The sequence below is a fragment of the Oryza brachyantha genome, chromosome 2, assembly GCF_000231095.2.
Source record: "Oryza brachyantha chromosome 2, ObraRS2, whole genome shotgun sequence".
In the NCBI taxonomy this organism is placed as follows: domain Eukaryota; kingdom Viridiplantae; phylum Streptophyta; class Magnoliopsida; order Poales; family Poaceae; genus Oryza; species Oryza brachyantha.
Window position 1 is genome coordinate 17,395,019 of NC_023164.2, and position 19,617 is coordinate 17,414,635.

At 44.7% G+C, this 19,617-nt stretch overlaps 2 protein-coding genes and 2 pseudogenes across 5 annotated transcripts; 2 read left to right on the plus strand and 2 right to left on the minus strand.

Moving 5' to 3' along the window:
* Positions 1-2,245, minus strand: LOC102700410 (annotated as a pseudogene).
* A 1,706-nt stretch (positions 2,246-3,951) lies between these two features.
* On the minus strand, positions 3,952-5,744 carry LOC102700689 (annotated as a pseudogene).
* Positions 5,745-8,845: 3,101 nt separating this feature from the next.
* LOC102700968 (pentatricopeptide repeat-containing protein At3g04130, mitochondrial) lies at positions 8,846-10,821 on the plus strand. 2 transcript variants are annotated; one of them, XM_015833455.2, is made up of 2 exons: positions 8,846-9,026; positions 9,201-10,821. In XM_015833455.2, exon 2 carries the CDS (start codon positions 9,307-9,309, stop codon positions 10,813-10,815), a length of 1,509 nt encoding a protein of 502 aa, XP_015688941.1. In that variant the 5' UTR covers positions 8,846-9,026; positions 9,201-9,306; the 3' UTR covers positions 10,816-10,821. The 2 variants fall into 2 exon arrangements, with proteins under 2 accessions (XP_015688941.1, XP_006648815.1); XM_006648752.3 differs by having other exon boundaries at positions 9,295-10,821.
* Positions 10,822-13,768: 2,947 nt separating this feature from the next.
* Positions 13,769-19,598, plus strand: LOC102720019. Of its 3 annotated transcripts, XM_006647402.3 has the most exons (4): positions 15,511-15,591; positions 15,666-15,788; positions 16,269-17,107; positions 17,981-19,598. In XM_006647402.3, the coding sequence occupies exons 3-4, from the start codon at positions 16,382-16,384 to the stop codon at positions 19,388-19,390; spliced, it is 2,136 nt and encodes a 711-aa protein (XP_006647465.2). In that variant the 5' UTR covers positions 15,511-15,591; positions 15,666-15,788; positions 16,269-16,381; the 3' UTR covers positions 19,391-19,598. The 3 variants fall into 3 exon arrangements, with proteins under 3 accessions (XP_015689210.2, XP_006647465.2, XP_015689209.2); XM_015833724.2 differs by lacking the exons at positions 15,511-15,591; positions 15,666-15,788 and adding an exon at positions 13,769-13,785; XM_015833723.2 differs by lacking the exons at positions 15,511-15,591; positions 15,666-15,788 and adding an exon at positions 15,830-15,894.
* Positions 19,599-19,617: the final 19 nt, after the last annotated feature.

Here is a 19,617-nt window from a genome sequence, read left to right on the forward strand (position 1 = left end):
AAAAGCATGGAAATGCAGAGCAGAGAGCCCAAGGCCCAACGGAGAGTAACGCTGCCATGCCATGCACGCTGGGCCGTAGCTCACTGCAACGGCACAACAACAGTGGGCGACAACCAGAGAGAATTCTTTCTCCCTACATTGATGCCCATCTCCCCAGCCATGTCGAGTTCATCTGGTGCCACTCCTTCAGGGAGCTCCCAGTTGAAGTGGTACAAGAGTGTAGCAAGCATGAGCTCCATGGTGGAATGGCCGAATGTCATACCAGGGCAACTCCTCCTACCAGCACCAAACGGTATATACTCGAAATTTGCACCTTTGAAGTCGATCTTGCCATCATTAAAACGTTCTGGCTTGAATACCTCAGGTTCATCCCAATGCTTCGGGTCTCTGTTAATTGCCCAGATGTTCACGAACACGGTGGTGCCTTTAGGCACATCATACCCCATAACCTTGCATGTGTGGAGACACTCTCTTGGAAGAAGCAATGGAACCACGGGATGCAACCTTAGAGTCTCCTTGATGACAAGCTTTAGGTACTTGATGTCAGTTAAGTCATCTTCATTCACGGTTGTCTTTCCTTGGAGAGTGTTTCATAGCTCGTCTTGCGCCTTTTGCATCACTTTCAGATTCCTCATCAGCTCGGACAAAGCCCATTGGATTATGTTAGAAGATGTATCACTGCCCGCACCGAAGATGTCCTATGTATCAAATAGTGAAATATTTTAACAAGTCATACAATGGTAACAAAAACCAATGCAATAGATATGCATTCATTATCGTATACTTCATCCGTATTTTTAATTTAACATTTTAACTTCTATGTCTGCATTTGTCTTATTCAAAACATTGTATGATTATTAATTATTTTGTTAAGATTTGATTTACTATTAAAGAACATTAAGCATGTCTTATTTTTACGTATTTGCACAAAAACCTTGAATAATATAAATGGTTAAACATATATTGAAATGCCAACATAATAAAAAAATCAGAGAGACAAAAACTATATTTTTGTTCGAAAGGCTCCAATAGAAAAAACTATAGGACGCTTTAAAAAACATACGGTTAAATTTTGGAACTTTAACTATCATTGACTTCCACCGTAATAGTTTAAAAATATAAAAATGATATACGCATATTTGTACTGAAAAGTACTTTCATTATTGCATAAAATTGTATTAGATTTGGAATAAAAAAGTTATTTGATTTTATATTTATTTTGTAAAAATGTACTTCAAAGATCTTGAAACAAAGTCTATTTTTGACAACCATGGTGAGAGGCAAATGTAGTATTAGCAAATGTACTTAATCACCTGGATAACTGCTTTGATATTGTCCATGGTGAGAGGCACGTCGAGGGCACCTTCCTTCTGTATCCTGAGCAGCGTGTCCAGCAGGTCCTCCTCCATGGCGCCGTCAGCCTGGGCAGCCATGGCGCCCCTTACCTGTTGGTGCTGCCGGATGGCGCATTCGATCAGCTCGTCGCCCTTCCGGTAGCAGGTCCGCATTCGATCATGCCGCCGACGGCGCTCGCGAGCCTCGACGACGGGAACATGTCGTCAAGGCTGAACCCGGTCAAGCTCCTCACCGCCTTCGTCATCGACTCCAGGAACTCCTCCCACCGCTCGAACCTGTCCCCAATCACGACGCGCGTCGTCGTGTCCGCGACGGCGGCGGCGACCATCGCGCTGACGTTCACGGCGGCGGCCCCGCCGCCTCGGCCGGCCGCTCCCGGTGGCGGCGACGACGACGCGACGGCCGCGGCGAGGCGGGCGGCCTCCTCCTCCCTCACGCGGCGGAACGACCGCACGCGCCGCGCGCTGAGCATCTCCACGATGCACACCTTCCGGAGCTGCCACCACATGGCGCCGTACGGCGCGAACACCACGCCCTCGCGGTTGGGGCGCAGCCGCCGCACGGTGGGCAGCCACGGCCGCGACGCGAAGGTGGCGTCGTGCGTGCACGTCACCTCGCGCGCGGCGCCCGGGGACGACGCGACCACGACGGGGACGCCGCCGAGCTGGAGGTGCATGAGGGGCGCGTCGAGCCCGCGGGCGAGGTCCGCCATGGCGCGGTGGACCAGCGGGCCCCGGAGCATCAGCTGGTGGAGGTTGCCGATGACCGGCAGCCGCCACGGCCCGGGCGGCAGGTGGCGCGCCCCGTCGTCGCCGCGCTTGCCGGCCATCCTGGAGAGCAGCAAGAAAGCCAAGAAGACGCAGATCAACCAGCACGCGACCTGCTCCATGGCGACCACGCGCTCTGAGTGCAAGATTGCCGCGGTGCAAAGCCCAGGCGTTGCACGCATATATATATGTGGAAGAGACGACTTGCGTGCATCGTCTCCTGCAGCGCATGCCGACGTGGTGACTGGCTGACTGCTGCTGATAGATAGATAGGCTGCACTAGCTGTTGCCAAATGCAACTAGAAAGTGAAAAGATATTCGTCGTTGGATTAGAAATCCATTATTTTTTTCATGTTACCTAAACAGTTAATAATAAATTTAAAAAATTAATAAGATGGACTAATATGAGATTTATCACTCTACAACACATATAATTTTAAATTCAATTAACAGAAATAATTTTGAATGCGAACGTACTAATTTCAGTTTAGTTTCTTTTTTATTACAGCTTATAGAACTCAAATTTCAACTCGTAAATTTGTAAAGTGATATATCCTGTATTTATCGATTTATTATTTTTATCAATTTTTGATAAATATTTAGATGACATGTATAATAGGGGTGGATATCTAACCGAACGATAAAAATCGTAAGCCACATGCATCTCATAGACGGACGGTGGAGATATATGGGTGTCCGTTGCGATCGGTGCAGAATCCCTATCTTATATCTTGGGAGATACTCCATATAGTAACGCCATCTTGGAGATAGTGTATGGTGGACAGTAGTGACATATTAGTCTACTAGTTTCACGTGTATTTATATAACGCTGCTTTTATGAGAAAAGGCGCATTGTACTTGTTAATTGAAAATGCATCTATGATGCTAAAATATTTAGGAGAGTAATGAGAAAACTCTTTCGATTGGCAGCCGAGTTTTATAAATGCATCTATGATGCTAAAATATTTAGAAGAGTAATGAGAAAACTGTTTTTATTGGCAGTCGAGTTTTATAAATAATCGCCGTTTTGATTTCAAGTCATCGTGTTTTTATCGGAAAATTCCTGAAGTAATCCAATTATAAGGCATAAAACTTGTACCATTAGAATTTGTAAAAGGCAAATGCTTTGACAACCATGTCATATATTAGATGACAAATTTTGCGGTAAGAAACTATAACTTTGTGGTTTAATTTAGCCCTATAAGAGCAAGTTTAATAGTAAAGCCAACTTACTAGCTATAAACTTATATTACAGTCAACACATATAATATATTGCCTATAAGGTTGGCTATAATTTTTATCTCTTATTTCTTTCTCTTACCTTTGCATTTAATTCATTCTTCTTGGAGTTGGTGTATAGCTGGCTCTTGCATGAGAGCCAACCACATTTTTTTTTCATTGTCTCTTTCTTCCACATCAGCTTATAGCCAATTTATAGTTCTCTAACACAGTAAATGTTAATTTTTTAGGAAGACACCTAAAATGTGGATACTAGTTGTTGGACCACCCATTAAAACATTAATTTCTGCATATTAACAGGCTGATTCGTCGTCCATCCTAGTGACATGTGACGCCACGTACCCAAACATCAAATTTGTCCGCTTCACTTCTGCCTCCACCCCTGAAGCAAACCCACTAAAGAAAATCTATTCACGTGTAATAATATAACAATCTATATCTCAATTCACGAATGATATTCATATATGAATTCGTTTACTTCTGAAAACAAATCATACGATGTGAACAACCAATTTATTGAGTTACCACAGCCACATATAAAAGCGCGATAATGAAAAAAGCACACGTAACATGGCAGTGCATAGTGCTGCTAAGCCCCGGTGGCTGGCTGCAAGGGCACACGAACAGTAGGGTGCAGATAAAGAGCGTTCTTTCTTCCCACGGTGATGCCCATCTCCTCTGTCATGTCTAGTTTATTCGGCGCAACTCCTTTTGGGAGCTCTCAGTCAAAGTGGAATAAGAACTAGCAAGCATAAGTTCCATGGTGGCATGACCAAATGTCATGCCGGGGCAAATCCTTCTACTAGCACCAAACGGTATATACTCAAAATTTACACCTTTGAAGTCGATCTTGGCGCTGTCAAACCGTTCTGTTGGCTTAGAACACCTCAGGGTCATCCCAATGCTTGGGGTCTCTGTTAATCGCCCATATGTTCACGAACAGTGCCTTGAGATACATCATATCCCATAACCTTGCATATTTGACGCAAGCAATGGCACCACGGGATGTAACCTAACGGTCTCCTTGATAACAAGTTTTAGATACTCAATGTTAGCCAAGTCGTCTTCATTCACCATTTGTTTCCCTTGAAGGGTGCTTCGTAGCTCAATCTGTGTTTTTTGCATCTCTTTGGGGTTTCTCGTTAGCTCTGACAAGATCCATTGGACCATGTGTGAAGATGTATCACTTCCCGCACCAAAGATGTCCTGTGAATATCAATATTTAACATAACATGTGATACATACGTTTTATGACATAAGACTTTATAATACTAGATTCATATAGATGCTAATGAATCTACATAACATCTTATAATATAAAACATAGTAAGTAATAAGTGAATCTTTAATTACTTTTCTACTACTCCGTATATGTTAATTTGACATAAGCTCATCACCGTGTACTTGATCGTGTTGTAGCAAATCAATGAACATACCAGGAGAACAGCTTTGATGTTGTCCATGGTGAGAGGCACGTCGAGGGTGTCTTCCTTCTGGATCCTCAGGAGCGTGTCCAACAGGTCTTCCTCCACGGCGCCGTCAGCCTGCGCAGCCATGGCGTTCCTCAGCTGCTGATGTTGCCGGAGGGCGACGTCCATCAGCTCGTCGCCCTTCCGGTGACTGGCCTCCGCGAGGCGCGTCATGCCGCCGACGGCGCTCGCGAGCCGCGACGACGGGAACAGGTCGTCCAGGCTGAACCCCGCGAAGCTCCTCACCGCTTCCGTGATCGCCTGCAGGAACTCCTCCCGCCTCTCGAACCTGCCCCCGATCACGGCGCGCATCGTCGCGTCCGCGACGGCCGCGGCGATCGGCGCGCTGACGTTCACGGCGGCTGCACCGCGTTGGCCTGGCGCCGGCGGCGAGGTCGTCGTCGACGACGACGTGATGGTCGCGACGAGGCGGGCGGCCTCCTCCTCCCGCACGCGGCGGAACGACCGAACGCGCCGCGCGCTGAGCATCTCCACGACGCACACCTTGCGGAGCTGCCGCCACATGGCCCCGTACGGCGCGAACACCACGCCCTCGCGGTTGGGCCGCAGCCGCCGCACGGTGGGCGTCCACGGCCGCGAGGCGAAGTCGACGTCGTGCGTGCGCGTCACCTCGCGCGCGGCGTCCGCGGACGACGCGACGACGACGGGGACGCCGCCGAGCTGGAGGCGCATGAGTGGCGCGTCGAGCCGGCGCGCGAGGTCCGCCATGGCGCGGTGGACGAGCGGGCCTCGGAGCATCACCTGGTGAAGGTTGCCGACGACCGGCAGCCGCCACGGGCCGGGCGGGAGGCGCACTCCCCGGCGCTTGCCCAGCTTGACGCGGAGGAGCACGAGAGCCAAGAAGGCGCAGATCAACCAGCAAGCGGCTCGCTCCATGGCGTCCAAAGCTAACCGTCTACGATTACGTACGTATCAACGTATGAATCGGGGTGAGTGCAAGATGAGACTTGCAAAGCCCAGGCCATGCAAGCGTGTATATAGAGGTGAGGTTGTCGAACGAAGTTGCATTTCTATGTGCCTACGTGGTGTCCGATGAAGGGCTGAGAGAGATTTTTTTAAAAAAAAATTTAAACATTTTAATGAATAATTTTATTACTAAGCATATTAGAAAAATATTTTTACTGTATGAATTTTTTTGTCACGCCATCAACATTGACGTGATAAGCGTGTGGCAGCATTGTCTTTTGTCACGCCAACCAGCTTGCGTGACGGATCTTTTTGCCACACCAGGAGGGGCGTTGTGGGCAAAAAGGTTTTTAGATAGTAAAAATATATTTTTTAGTTTAGTAATAAAATTATTTATTTAAAATGTTTTTAAAATAAAAAATCTCGCAGAGAGAGGCTATACTGCCAGTGCCCATAGAACAGTCTGCAGGGCTGTTGAGGTCAAAGGACATATCTTAATGTGCGGTAGGCGGTAATGTCTTGATATAGCTCATGCTATATATATCTTTGAGATATGGCTTAGAAGCCATATTTATCTTCAAGGTAGCATAAGGTTGTTTTATATGACTGTGGACACACTTCTCAATATACAATTTTGTGTTAGAAACCTTCACGTGCCTTATGGAAATTTTTAAAATGAACTTTTAAATTTTGTGAGATCTAGTTTATTCAACTATGTCATTAAATACTTATTATAATTCAGTTTTATTGTAAATTGGATGTAGTTCACCTAGTTAGGTAACTTCCAACCCATGTCAAGTTTCAAATTTAAGACATATGACTTGGCTTAGTTGATCAGATCAATGATAATTATTTTTTTTATTTGAGCGAAATATCAATCGACTAATCGACTGTGAGGCGTCTATAGTGATTTAGTCTTTTAGAGGTGCTTATAACAGTTATAGGATGTCCACATGTGTACATAAATAAGTATACGGTCGTGCGCACGTAAACATTATATCATGTCGATTTCATCTTGCGATAGGGGTGAGTATGTGGTTGTGCACATGTGTACATGATCATCGATTTTAATCTTTTATCGTACGATGGAGCATTTTAAGTACTGAAGCTTCCAATACTTGATTAATAATTGATTGATTTTATTCTTTCAAAGTTTACCTAATCTTAATACCACTCAAAACTAAGGATATCTTTCTTTAGAAAGTTTGGGGAGGGACAGGAGGTTCAGACAGACAGGAGTAGATTTTAAACCCTCAAGGAGATATCTCTCGTTTATTGTATGCTATCCAAATAGTTATAAAAAATTTTAAAAACAATTATGAAGATAGATTAATATAAGATATATCACTACACAAACATGCAAGTTCAAATATGACTTCTAAAATTCATAGCAAAAATAACAAATATGACTGTGAGTATACGTATACTATTCAGAGTTCAATTTGTTATTTTTGTTATGAATTATAGAAGTCATATTTGAACTTGCATGTTTATGTAGTGATATATCTTATATTAATCTATTTTCATAATTTTTTTAAATTTTTTATGACTACTTAGATAGCATGCAATAGACGAGGGGACATCCCCTCGAGGGATTAGAATACTTTCCCAGACGGACCAGGTTATCAAGGGGTGATTGTTTGGCTTTTTATGGAAAAAAGTCAAACTACACACTTGCAATGAAAAATAAATTATGAATAAAACTTTTATACACGTATTTTTAGTGATCTAAAAGTCAATATTAGAAAATAAACTTCGGTGAAAAAACCTAAAATCAACTCTAAATTTAATGTTAAAATTTTAAATTTTGGTATATTATAAACATAAGAAAATACGGTGGTGTTAAATGTTTCGTTTGGTTAGTGAACCTGGAATGCGTGTGAGATGGGGATAGGGAACTGAGCAAGACCCTATCATCATTTTACTAAATTGGAGGTGTGAGTTAGGAGAAAGTTCCTCGTTGCATCGTCTAGACAAACCCCACCCATTTATTTTCATTCAGAGCACCTTCAAGAACGGTCATCTTACTTGCAATACTTAAATTTGAAAATTTTACATAAAAAAACGTTCTCTAAAAAAGTGACTATTTGACTTATCATATTATTTGAATAACTAAATTTGAGTCCTTAATGGCTAAATCTAGTAACTCATTCCTTCACTAGCAAAATTACTATCCATGAGTCCTACGTGGGTGGGACCCATTGTCATCCTCCCCTTGTTAGAATTTGGAGAGTGGGGATAGAGTCTCCTGAAGATACTCTCGGGATTGAAGTTGCCAAAACTAAAACGGATGACTAAACTCCAATTTAAATAGTTAAAATTTAGTTATTCTCTTTAAGATGCTCTTAGAATTTAAGTTGCGATCCAGACTCATTAGCTCCAAGTATTTTCTATCGAATGGACCGCAACTTAAAAATTAAATCACCATACTAATTTTAAGGATATGACTCTTACATCAGGCGCTTCATCTGAATGTATTCATCGGGCGCTCATGGCTTCGGTCCGATTCATGGCTAGCCCTCTTTAGTCCATCCAATCAAGAAAGCTATTATTCTTTATGTTGTGCATGCAAGAAGAACAGAAAAATCACGAACAGCTCGTCAGCTAAGCAGTAGAGGAGAGAGAGGAAATGAGAGTGACGATCTTTTAAATGATATTTCTCTCGAAAAATATTTACCCGTTCAACAGTCCAGCTTTACCATTACATTTACAACAAAAAATCTTTATATCCAGATCTCACGTGACTACATTTTTAATAAAAAACTATATTTCTAATTTAAACTTCTTTGCATGATATGTGAAAAATTTTAAGTTTATATTACTGAAACATGAAAAATACTTACCGCTGTAGTCCAGCCCACAGCACCACTCCCTTCCTCGGGCCTTGTTTATATGGGCCTTAAATCCCAGCCTATCTACGTGGGGGTGGGCCGTGATTTGACGTAGATAGACGAAATACGGCCCATATCCTTGCCTATCCTGGGCCAGAATTTCGGACGTGTAGATGGGCCGCAGTCGAGCCCATTTCACTCTCCAAAGCCCAACGCCTCTTCCACTTGGGGCACACCATCTCCCCCGTCCGTCCTCACGACGAGCGCCGCCGCCGCCGCCGCCGCTCCACACCACTCCTTGCCTGGTTCCTCCATCCTCTTCTTTCCCACGCCACGGGCCTCGACGGCGGAGGCGGCTGCCCCCGAATTGTCTCACCGTTGATCGATCCCCTCTCCGCCTTAAGCGCTACCTCGTCGCGGATCCAAGAAGGTGCAAGGTGCATTTTTTTCTTGCTCCATCTGGCCTCCGGAGTTGGATTGGTTTCTTTCTCTCTGTTTCTTTTTTCGATTTTTTCGATGAACTTGAACATGCTTGGATTGCCTCATTGCCCTAAGAATTTGTCTGGCCGTGTGTTTGCTGATCCAAATCTTTCTGTCTCCGGCCCATCCAGTTTGCCGCGGATTCCCTTGCTGTGTCCTGCGTGTAGTAAGTTTCTTTCCAAGAAATTTTGGGGATTAAGCTTGAACCCTCATGCTCCAAGTCAGGTACGGCCCTGGATGCATCTTCTGAGTCTCGGATGCCGCCATGGCGCTGCTAGAGGGGCGCTGCAGCGGCTTCCGCTCTGCAGCAGCTTGTCGCAATCATCGTGCATACACTCGAACCGGGATGTTAGCAGTGTTACCCTCACGGTAGAGGAAGAAGCGGCGGCCAGGCGGATCAAGAACTCGCTCTCGAGAGCACGCAAGTGGGGTGTCCAGGACTTAATTCAGCGCCTTGGAGCTGATTGTTCAGGAATCCAGCTTACCGGTAGCATTGTGGACACCCTGCTCACCAAGTTTGGGGATGACTGGAAATCGGCGTTGGGCTTCTTCCAGTGGGCGCAGTCACGGGACGATTACAGGCACACGGCCTATGCCTGCAATCGGATGGTTGATTTGCTTGGGAAGATGAGGCAGATTGACCGAATGTGGGAGCTTTTGTCTGACATGCACTGCAGAGGATTGATCACGGTTGAGACGGTCGCAAAGAGCATCAGGAGGCTGGCAGGTGCGAGGAGATGGAAGGATGCTGTTTTGCTGTTTGATAAGCTGGAGGATATGGGGCTGGAGAAGAACACGGAAACGATGAACATTCTGCTTGATGCGTTTTGCAAGGAGAGAAGGGTTGAAGTGGCGCGTGAGGCCTTTGCCGTGCTAAGTGCGCACATTCCGCCTGATGCATATACATTCAACATTTTTGTCCATGGTTGGTGCAGTGTCCGTAAGATCGACGAGGCAATGTGGACAATTGAAGAAATGAGGAGTCGTGGGTTTCCACCTTCAGTCATCACATACACCACTGTTCTTGAAGCTTATTGTAAGCAACGTAACTTTAGGAGGGTCTATGAAGTTCTTGATTCAATGGGTTCTCAGGGCTGTCATCCAAACGTTATCACTTACACCATGATCATGACATCATTAGCAAAGTGTGAAAGGTTTGAAGAAGCCTTGAGTGTATCTCACAGAATGAAGTCATCTGATTGTAAGCCTGATACGCTATTCTACAACTCCTTGATCAACCTTCTTGGTAAATCAGGCCATCTGTTCGAAGCTTCCCAAGTATTTCGAATGGAGATGCCAACGAATGGTGTATCCCGTAATCTGGCCACCTATAACACCATGATTTCAATATTTTGCTACTACGGTCGAGATGATGATGCTCTCAATGTGCTGAAAGAAATGGAAGTGCAATCTTGTAAGCCTGACATTCAGTCATATCGACCACTTCTTAGGCTTTTTTTAAGCAGAAGAGGCCAAGATGATACCGTCCGGCACTTGTTGAGTGAACTTACCAGCAAACATAATCTAGGTTTAGATCTTGATACATACACCCTTTTGATACATGGTCTTTGTAGGGTCGGTAATACCAAGTGGGCGTATCAACTGTTTGATGAGATGGTTAGTAGTGAAATAGCACCTAGGAGTAAAACATGTGAGCTGCTTTTGAATGAAGCACAAAGGACAAACATGGAGACTTATGTTGAAAGAATCAGGAATTATATTACTTACTTTGGAATTTCTGTTTAACTTGTTTATGGATTTATTCTCTCATGTGATTAATTTATAAGTATTCACTATTCAGCTTATGACATTCTTGAGGACCTGAAAAAATGATGCTTACTATGGTGAAGCATGGGCAATCTGCATCTTACCATTAAGGCCTAAACTATCAGGAAGCATCTTTAGAAGATAACCATAAAAATAGGTTGAATCAGTACAGTTACAGGCAATTAAAATGCAAATTTCTTTTACTTTAGTATTTGATGCATTTGTAAACATAGTAAATTACCAATTGAACTAAGCATTTTCGTGTTATGTTGACAACTTGACATGACAGTTAATTGTTGCTTGGGATTCAAAATGCGCGATGGAATATATACTTCTGCGTGAACAATCTTTTTAGATTCTAAACATTAAATGTGTAAACAACTAAACTTGTTTGGATCAACTGCATAAAAATATTGTTATTGGGCCTCTCTAGCGAAATACTTTCACAATATATAGTTCTGTTACTCTTTTGCTAGCTGGTATAGTATGATGAAAATTATATATCGATGTGCTTATTGTATTGGAGACCATGGAGAAAACACTATCTACATAAGGATGGGAGTATGTGATAATATTTTGGTGGAATTCCCTCTCCTGACACTTTAGAATACTACCATCATTTTGGATCGCAGCAATAAATCGGTTAACATGCTGGCTCTTCTACACACAATTATTGATTCGATCACCTGAAATAGTGGGTTTATTATTATTTATTTATTTATTTATTTACGTGGAGCAAATGATACAGATGGATCAAAACATGGAGAGTCTGGAAGATTTCCAACCAGGCATCAGCTGGTGTAATTGTGTGTGTACACCAATGATGCCTGGAACTGAAATTGCATTCTTTTCAGATTCAGGACAAAGAAACTAACTGTACTGAAAGGTTCTACGAAACTGGTGGTGGTTTTGCCCGGGTGTGATGCCTACTGAATCCACTGGTACTTTCTCCAGGCAACTGATTTTTCAAGGCACCACCAATTCTGAGTCTGTCTTGAGCATCTAGTCTCTTACTTGGGAACTGAGATACACAAGATACTACATCCAATCCAAAACAAGACATGAACAATGCACTCTTGTACTGGTATAGTGGTACCTGATTGTTGTCAATTTGTCAAATGGGAGTATTAGTTTTCGTTGTCCAAGCCAGTCACTGCCTCCAATACAGAGCTCATGTGCAGCTCAGTTATGACGCGTTTCACTTGTCCTGACTCTGGGATTCTGCCGGAGCTCTGTGCGAGTCCCTGTCGTCTTCACGTAAAACCTGCTGATTGACGACATTACTCTGTCTGGTCGGCGTGCCTACCTATCTGTATTGTCAAAAATTTTAGTAGAATGGAGTTTTGATTGAGTACTTGGTATACCTTTTAAAATGGTCAATATCTTCGATCTCTGTTGTTAGACACACAATCAGATGAATAGTTATACTGAAATTAAAAAAAACTAAATCTCCTTTTAAATGATAACCGGCTAAAGTGACGGTTCTGAGTAAAAGGAAAAAAACGCTACTCCCTCCATTTAAAAATATTGTTGTTTCTATCTAAACTAGGTAGAACAGCAATATTATTAGCTTTTTTTGGTTTTTGCAAGCATACTTCTTGAAATGTTAAATATATTTTTTTTGCAAAAGTTTCTATACATCAGTTATCATATGATGTATTCCATCATTTACACTATTAAATAGCTATAAAAGTAGTATTTCACATTTCATCTTTAGCTAAGAACATACTTATTCTATCTCATATTATAAGACTTTTTAGTTATATTTTTAGATTTATCTATTGATTGGTGTATATTATTTGTATATATGTTTAGATTTATTAGCATTTGTATGAATAATTAATCCTAAAAATATTTATAAAACGGAATTAGTAGCATTTATTTAGACGTATATGATTTTGAAGCGGCGCCGTGCGTGCAGGCTGTGCAGTGTAGGGACCCTGCAATGGCCGGCCTGGTCTGACGGGCATGTGGTGTGGGGGACGGCGGGGAGGCTGGTGGGTTGGCGAGGCGGGTAGGTCGCCACTTTTCGGTGGGGGCGACCTGGCAAAATTCAAAGAGAGTGCCGCAACAACGTGCAGCGGTGGCCCGAGCCAACCTACCCAACCCACTTTTTTTTTCCCCACTTTTTTTGGGTTATTGAGCGAGAGAAGGGCAACGTGAGAGATGCACTACACAAATGTCATTCTCTCTCTACTACTAGCCACTAGGTCAGTAACATGCGTGGTGGCTGCCGTGCACATGACATGACTAAAGTACGTGAGCAACATGCCCAACACATGCATGCATCGGCGCCGTCGTTGCGTTGCCTCCGCGAGATGCTAATCCGGTCAAGAGAGGGAAAAAGAAAGCCGATACAAAACCACGTCACTGCTGCTGCTGATCTGATCTGATCTGCTCCGTCGTCTCTGACACCCAGGTAGACACAAGATACAGATACTCCTCCCGTCCTCCGTCATAATTCAGATCAAAGGCGTTCTCTGTCCACTTCGCAGCATCCAAAAACACCATGTTAAATTGTTAGCATCCTGAGCTGAGAAAGATCGATCAACATTGGTAACCCAGTGGATCAGCAGAAGCGTCCGCTGTCGCGTCGTCGTCCATCTGGGCTAAATGATGGGGTGAACAGTGTGACGGTGGCCAACGCCGGCGTGGCATCGGTGCATGAATCTTTCTCGGCTTCTTCTGGTCTCTTCAGATTGATCGAGAGTAAAACCGATCAGATTCGTCAGGATCACGCTTCAATTTGGGGGCGGTGTCATGTGTCGCTGCCACATCAACGTCAAGACTGGTTACGATATGGGCAGCGCACTTAGCTTTAATTCTGGAACGCGTGGATGGATGGATGGATGGATGGAATCAATCATCGCAGCTTCAGACTACGTTTAACTCGCTGGATCGTATCGCCGGCTGTTTCAGATTCAGCCAGCTGCGCCGACGGGTAAGCACGTAAGTTTCTTTTAGCATTTGGACCACGGATTAATAGTTTTGCGTGAAATTGCGTAAGTTTTTTAGCATGTTTGATTTGACTACAAACCTACACGAAGGTGCCGCATTGCATCAATCAAAAACATCATTAAAATCTGATGATGACATATTGTTGGACGCAGAGGCTATGTTTTATTCTCGTTATCGATTGTGGATTACCGTGGGAAAGTTTTGTAAGCTCGTAAACCAATAAAAGGTGTTTGTTATGAAAAAAAATTATCTATGTAGAAATTTCTCGTATAATAATTTAAAGGAAAATCTAATTTTATACTGCTATCACAAATCAGTAATCTGAAAATCTCAAGATAAAAGAACATGGTCAAAGCGTAACCATAGTTTAACAATACTCATGCCGGGTTTAATTTGAATTCACTAGTAGTACTAGTAATAAAAACATTTGTGATGTTATTCCACATTGTACACTCTGACAGGCACTGAAACCAAGTGTCCAAGTCCATTAGAGCAAGTATAATAGTAGGCCATAAGCCAGCTAATGCTGATGTGGAAGAGAGAAGGGAGGAGAGAGAGGAGAAGCTGGCTATAAGCTTATAGCCAGCTCAGGCATAAGAACCAAGACACCATGTGAGAGAGACATGTAGCTCTGCATTAAAGATGAAGAGCTAACCATTATATGAGTGGGCTATAAGGGCATTCCCAACCCAATGACTAGGATGGTGTCCATAGTATTAAATAAGTTGTCACATAGGATGAAAAATGATGTGGCAAGTGAATAAATGAGGAAAGAGAATGAAACCATGTCTTGCATGTCTACACAATATCCAAGATATCATGTGAGATAAGTAACATTAAATTTAAGTGTGGAATAGTGGTGTTTGCATTAGAAGAGTAGTGTCTAGTACTAGTTTCTTTATGATGAGAAGTTTATAGAAACCATATCTAGTGTTATGGGTTGGGAATGCCTTAAGAAGACTACAAGGAGTCTTATAGCCAGCTTATTGGCTATATTATTAGCCTTGCTCTGAGAGCAGGTACAATAGCAGACTATAAGTCAGCTATAAGCATATTTTAAAAAGATATAGAGAGAAGAGAGGTGGGCTACTAATTTATAGCCAGCTGTACATGGGCTCCAAGATAAAATGTGTGTATGATATATGGGACCATGTATTGATGTTTTATAGTTAACTATTATAAAAATTGACTATTAGATAGGCTATAGATGAATTAGAGCTAGTAGTTGGCTATAGTACTACTGAACTTGCTCTTATTACATCCCGTGGTTCTGTTTTTAATTGCGCGCACATTACTCTTGTCGGCCAAAATAACCATGATTAGCCTGGATAGTGTTGTACTACTAGAAAGAAGAAATCGCCATCAGCATCAATCATGCACATCAACTATCAAGGCCAGCAGCATTTCAGGCCTACCATGGCTAAAAGCAAGCCACCAAACTGCACAGGACAGTACAACCCTTTTGCATCATTTGCCAAACCAACCCTAAAACCAAACCACCCCCTTCCCAAGTGATGACCCCTGCTGATTCTGGAGTGCATGTCCTGATGTCCCCCATCAATGACCCTGTTTCACCATTAATTAAAGATTCTTATCCTCTCCAATGATTCCTCTCTCTCTCTCACACACACATGCTCTCTCTATATGATCATGTAAAAACTTCCATTCAATTCTTTGTCTCCCTGTTTCAGAGAAGAGAGATGGAAAAGCATGCATCCATGTGTGTGCTGTGTTGCTCTCCTTTCCAAAGAAGAGGACCACAGTGCTTTGTCAGTGTCACTGCATTCACTGTTTGAGGTCTTAACTTTTCCCCTATCACATCCTTAACTACAAGTCTACATGCCACCTTTCTCACTGTGCTTAAAATGCAGAGCTACTTCAGTGTGGCCTAATGCAAGAGTCTTCTCCACTCTTGTGTTGAGCTGAGCTTGTAGTTTGGTGCTTGAGGTCCCGAGGATCTGAGCTGTGGTGCTTCTATTTCTTTCTTTCGCAAGGTATTTTTTTGTCTTTCAGATTTGCTTGGCCATGTTGATTACCTGTCTTGTGGACTCCTATGTTCTTGGTGCTGTTTTATTCTGCAATATCGTGTTCTTGCCATTTGTAAGTTATGTCTCCTGATGTTCAGAACTTCAGATTGAAATCGCAAAACCGAATGTGTAAATTGCAGCACATTTGTTTGTTTGATTGTTTTAGAGTTTAGAGCAAGTGTGTTGTTCTTCATCTCTGAAAAAAAGAACTACCATTTCTTGGCAGAAAAGCAGTGGAAACTAAGTTAATATTTCCCCACCAGATGGCTAATTTTATGCTTCTAATCTGCACTTTGCATGGCCTCTCCCTTACAGCTTGCAAATGCTTTGATCCTACTACTGCAACAGTGCAATCCAACCATAAACAATATAAAAAAGTATTATTTTTTTCTTCTTTTGATGTAGTCAGCTCACATGGTGTATTCTTCTTCTTCCACTTTGGTGCAGTTCTTTGGCATTGGCTCCATGTGATTGATGAGCTGAGCTTGAGCTCACTCCACCACTGCACAGCGAGCGGGTCAGCAGCATCGGCGGAGCAGATCTCTCCGGGAGATTCAGCAATGGAGCAGCAGCCCTGCTGCTACTTCCCGCTGCGGTGGGAGAGCACCGGCGACCAGTGGTGGTACGCCTCGCCGATCGACTGGGCGGCGGCGGACGGCCACTACGACATCGTCCGGCAGCTGCTGCACCTCGACCCGAACCTCCTCATCAAGCTCACCTCACTCCGCCGGATCCGCCGGCTCGAGGCGCTCTGGGACGACGACGCGCGCTTCGCCGGCGCGGCGGGGCACCGCGCGGGCGTCGCCCGGAGCCTGCTGATGGAGTGCGAGTGCAAGAACGGTTCCGAGAACACGCTGCTCCGCGCGGGCTACGGCGGGTGGCTGCTGTACTCGGCGGCGTCGGCTGGGGACATGGCGTTCGTCCAGGAGCTCATGGACAGGGATCCCTTGCTTGTCTTCGGCGAGGGCGAGTACGGCGTTACGGACATGTTCTACGCCGCCGCGAGGGGAGGGAACGCCGAGGTGTTCAGGCTGCTGCTGGACCACGCCATGTCGCCGAGGTGCTCGACGAATTGCGCCAACGGGGAAGGCGCGCAAGGTCGCGGCGGTGGTCGCTCCTCGGTATTCCGGCTGGAGATGATGAGCAGGGCAGTCCACGCCGCCGCGAGAGGCGGCAGCGTGGAGATGCTGAGGGTGCTCATCGAGCGCCGCTCCGACGTGTCGGAGTATGTCGACTTCCGTGGATCGACCGTGCTGCATGCTGCTGCAGGAAGAGGGCAGCTGGAGGTGAGGCATCTGCTTCTTGTTTGCTTATTTCTTCTGCAAAATGCTTCATATTACCCTTTTCTTTATGCCGACATGAGTGGCTAGATGGATCCCCATTCATCACAATGTTAATGTTTGGGGTGTCAGCATTTCTGAAGTTGAAATGTTTCGATGTTATGAAACCAATTTTGCCTTTTGATTTCTTGGAGGCTCTTATATGGTATACCAAGCTTTAGGTCATTGTTATTAGTTGATTTGGACATACATATTAAAGATGCTATTGGTCATTGTTATAGAAGAACAATTACTTTTCATTAGTCCTTTCTGATGATTAATTGGAACTTGGAAGGCTATTGGTCAGCTAGAGTGCTGCGTGTAACCCAAGGAGACAATGAGATATTATAGACAATTATGTTTAAACAATATATTGATCTTATGTTATAAGCATACCACGCCCAGATGATGAAGACTCATTTTGTTAAAATTGTTATGCTCAACTCTCTACACTGTATTGTATGGAGAAAATAAACATACCATACTGGCTTGGCCTTTAGATTTCCTTTTTTGACATGGACTTCAAGTCATGCAATTCATGCCCAGAGATTTTTAGGATGTTTAGTTAGAAGCAAAGAAAAGGGTCCAATCATGTGATCTCTTCCAATAATTTGAGGTGAGAAGAGGATGTCCTTGTTGTTGTTTCAGTTTAGATAGGGGTAAAATCACACTTTTTAGATATCTGGCTCCTTTCTGTCTCTTGATGTTGATTTGCAGCCAGTCTTTCTTCCCACAAATCATTGTGTTGTTGGGTGTGCAAAGCTCCAGATATATCCAAACTACAATAGAAATTTCTTCTCCCCATATTATGCCTTTAATGCCTAAGTATTCCTTATGCAGGTTGTCAAATACCTTATGGCCACTTTCGACATTATCGATTCGACTGATAATCAAGGGAACACGGCATTACATGTAGCGGCCTATCGAGGTCATCTGCCTGTAGTAGAGGCATTGGTTGCTGCATCTCCATCAACCATGTCAGCTGTCAACAGAGCTGGTGATACTTTCCTCCATTCAGCAATTGCAGGATTTAGAACCCCAGGCTTCCGAAGGCTTGACCGCCAAATGGAACTTATGAGGCACCTCATACGTGAAAGAACAGCAGATATCCAGAAGATCATCAACCTGAGGAATGATGCTGGCCTTACTGTCCTTCACATGGCTGTGGTTGGCTGTGTTCATCCAGACCTCGTCGAACTCCTGATGACCACACCATCAATCGACCTCAATGCTGAAGATGCCAATGGCATGACCCCGCTTGCACTACTGAAACAGCAGCTGCGATCGTCAACGTCCGACAAACTGATCAAGCAAATAGTTTCTGCAGGAGGGGTGCTGAATTCAAGTGTTCTGCGAACTCGGTCGGCGATCGTTTCGCAGATAAAGATGCAAGGAGGGATTGCAAGCAGCCCTGGTACAACTTTTAAGATATCAGATGCAGAGATCTTCCTCTACTCCGGGGTCGGAACCGCCGAGTCCCGGAGGCCGAGCTCATGCTCTAGCAATGGCAAGTGTGACCATGCCCATCATGGAGATGCAAAATGTGCAAATGAGGAAAACCATGGATCTTCAGAGAAGAGGCTGAGCTCTGCCAGCCGGGCCAAGGACCGTCTCAAGCTGATGCTGAAATGGCCTCGCCAGAAGATGTCCAGGGCGCACAAGAAGTCCGACGATGGCAGCGGCGCCATGGATTCCATCAAGAAGCTGAGCGAGCAGGCCGTCGAGACCCCTGCCCCGCTCAGGCAAGCCTTCACCAAGACGACGGCGCTGAACAACAAGCGGACGCTCGCGGTGAAGACCTCAACCCCTGGCTCGGCCGCCACCAAGAAGAAGCTCAACAGCAAGCTCATCCACGGCATCATGGAGGCCATGCCACACCTGGCGTCGCCGTCACCGGCGGCCGCCTTCCCGAAATCCTCCACGCCACAGCCGCCGCCGCGGTCCGGCAAGATGAAGGGCGTCTGCCTGGAACTGGACGACGAGAACTCGACGACGACGACGCCGGTGTTCGGCAAGCTGAAGGACATCGTGCTGGACAGCAACGACGACGATGGCATGGACGAGCCGTCGAGCTCGGGCTCGTCCATGAACGACGACGGGTCGGCGGAGATGCCGGCGCGGAGGCACGGGTGCGGCAACGGGAGGCTGATCAACATCTGCTTCGGCGCGCAGGGCCTCACCGTGGAGGACTCGGCCAGCGGGCAGCAGACCAGCAAGCTGTTCAAGCAGCAGTGCCTCCGGGTGTCCTGATTCACTCCCCCTACACGCTCTCGCCTCTCTTTTGGATTTGTATGGAAGCTTGCAGTTCAACCAAACAACACGTTTTCTGGAGGTTGAACTCGTCGCTTGGTGAATTTTTTTGTGTATCCTAGCGTGGCTTGCTCGATTTCTGGGTGTGCTTGTGTTTAACGGATGCTGTTGATGATGAAATATATTTGGTGAATGTGATCAGCTTGGTTAATCTTTCTGTTTAATTC